The sequence below is a fragment of the Perkinsus marinus genome (assembly GCF_000006405.1).
Source record: "Perkinsus marinus ATCC 50983 genomic scaffold scf_1104296973026, whole genome shotgun sequence".
Classification (NCBI taxonomy): Eukaryota; Perkinsozoa; order Perkinsida; family Perkinsidae; genus Perkinsus; species Perkinsus marinus.
In genome coordinates this window covers 1-2359 of record NW_003201555.1, presented here as the reverse complement: position 1 = coordinate 2359, position 2359 = coordinate 1, and the positions used below count along the sequence as shown (strand labels likewise).

At 48.4% G+C, this 2359-nt stretch overlaps 2 protein-coding genes across 2 annotated transcripts; both read left to right on the top strand.

Annotated features, from left to right (window-relative positions):
* Positions 1 to 89: 89 nt before the first annotated feature.
* Pmar_PMAR028119 (acylamino-acid-releasing enzyme, putative) lies at positions 90 to 1147 on the top strand (the record flags this gene model as incomplete). The annotated part of the gene is made up of 5 exons (XM_002766368.1): positions 90 to 285; positions 335 to 456; positions 500 to 596; positions 647 to 907; positions 956 to 1147. Coding segments are annotated over 5 exons (834 nt in total), but the record flags the coding sequence as incomplete, so codon positions are not given.
* Positions 1148 to 1238: 91 nt separating this feature from the next.
* On the top strand, positions 1239 to 2359 carry Pmar_PMAR028118 (conserved hypothetical protein; the record flags this gene model as incomplete). The annotated part of the gene is made up of 8 exons (XM_002766367.1): positions 1239 to 1343; positions 1394 to 1461; positions 1513 to 1649; positions 1705 to 1832; positions 1880 to 1968; positions 2012 to 2114; positions 2183 to 2250; positions 2300 to 2359. Coding segments are annotated over exons 1-8 (746 nt in total), but the record flags the coding sequence as incomplete, so codon positions are not given.

The following is a 2359-nucleotide window of genomic DNA, read 5'->3' as shown; positions in this document are numbered from 1 at the left end:
GGTCATGGCATCACCTCGAGTGTCATGGAATGTAGGATGGGATGCTCTTATCATCGGTTACTTGATTGTTGGAGGCCTCCAATCCCCTTAGGGTGGATCACCCCCCACCATCTCACTCGTGCAAGGGGAGTCCTGCACTGGCCTATTGGTAACCCCTGCTGTATGGAATGAGCAGTTAGTCGCCAGATTGCACGGCGGCCCTCATAGTTTTAGTGCTAATGCATTCGTTGGAGAGGTGGCTTATCTGCTGCAGGCAGGCTTTGCTGTTGTATTGCCCAACTATAGGTGATACATTCTTTGCGCACTATACTCTCCGATCATCCTCTCGTCTCAGAGGATCTACATCATTCGGATTGGACTTCCTCAATGCTCTTCCTGGCCATGCTGGTACTATGGATGTTGCTGATTGTGACGACATAGTCGTGCATGCTATACAAGACCTCGAGAAGAGCACAGGTGAGGACAATCGGTCTCCGCCAAGTCGTTCATGCCGCGGTAGGTAAGAGGGTTAAGGGGGTCAGCTTATTTGGCGGCTCGCATGGAGGATTCCTATGTGGACATCTGGTCGGGTCATCGGATGCAACAGTGAGGGGAAGGTAGTGTGTGCAGTAGCTTGAGTGTCCTCGTCATGTTGGTCGCCTCCGAGGTATCAATGTGGCATACTGTGGAATCCAGCTGTGGATTTACTCTCCCAATGCCTCACTACGGATATACCCGAGTGGTGCTTTGTGGAGGCCTTTGGGGAGAGGGATGGGGCCTCAGACTTTGACTATCAACCTCTGACCAAGGAGCAGATGGGGAGGATGAGAGAGGTCTCAGCCACTCATCTGGCTAAGAATGTTGACAAGCCTGTTATTGTATTACTTGGTGAGAGTGATCAAAGAGTACCCCATATGGGTGGACTGAGGTAGGATCATTCGTTGATCGTTCCTCGTTTTGATTGATTCCCTTACAGATGGGCCCAAGCAGTGTCAGTTAATGGTCATTGTCCCTCAGTGGATGTGTATATGTATCCCGAGCAAGGTCATGCTATAGATAAGCCTGAGTGTAACACTAATACCTCAGTTCTTGTCTTATCCTACCTCATGACCCAGGCTTCATCTCATCGGGAGTAGCAATGGTCCTCTCCAATCGGGTTTTGTTGGTGTGCTTTATCATAATTCTGATTACAGTACTATCAACAAGTATCGTTGTGTTATGTCAGGACCTTGAGCCACGTCTAATACAGGATCGTATTTCTCCTATTTGTCATGTCTCACCGTGATCGCTTCTTCCCAACTCGTGATGAGCCTGAGGATGACGATGAAGTAGATGCTGGTAGTGAAGCTATGGAGGATGATAGAGTGAGCATGGCCTGCGCTAGAGCTATACTCTGGTATGCTATGTGCATCAGATTAGTGATGGCGTCGATGACGCTATTGAGGAGGAGGATGAGGGAGAGGGTGAGGATTTGATGGATAAGTACTACTATTGATACCTCACCTGATGTTATTGATTAGCATAGTCATTCAGCATGGAGGAGGATTATCGTCCTATGCCTGAATTGGATCGATATGATCCCAGGATGCTGGATGAGCAGGAGTATGGTGATGATGCTGGTGCTAGGAGGCGTGCTGAGAGGGAACTAAGAGAGAGGGATAGGGGACAAAGTGATTCGATTGTTACCCTACATCATCATCATCATGATCTTGGCCATGCATTTAGGACGTAGAATGCCAGGAGCGGTGTTTGGTGGGGATAGTTCGGATAGTGAGGATGATGATGATCGTATGGGGGCCTATGAGAGGAAGAGGCGTAGATTAGAGAGGTTGAGGAGAGCTGCACAGGCAGAGGTGGGGGATATGGAAACCACTGGTCCAGTGTTAGTCGTGAATAATAGGATGACGATGCTGCTATGGACGAGGAGTTCGATGCCGATCTTATCGATCTTAATAATGAGGAGGTTGGACCGGACACTGACCTCTCTCCGTAATGATGCCCACTATTCGTGTATCTGAGTGCTATATGCCAGGGATTCACGTTTGGGCAAGAAGATTATTGCCAACTTCAGCAAGTTCTTACAGACATTCATCGACCCAACAGAGGATGCCAATGAACCCTATTATTCTGAGAAGGTAGGTTTATCAGTCTCCGATCAAGAAGAGGCATTAGCAGTCGTGATAGTTCTCATACCTATTCTTAGATTCATCATATGTGTGCCGAGGGGAAGACATCCTTCACAGTATCCTTCCATCCTCACCTGGCTGATTGGTAGTGATCCCCATCTAGTAGTGGTCTTGTAGGTAGTAAGTAACCTTAGGTCGCCTTTCATGGCACAGTGGCTGTGTGATCGTCCCCATCATATACTCAAGCTGCTGCT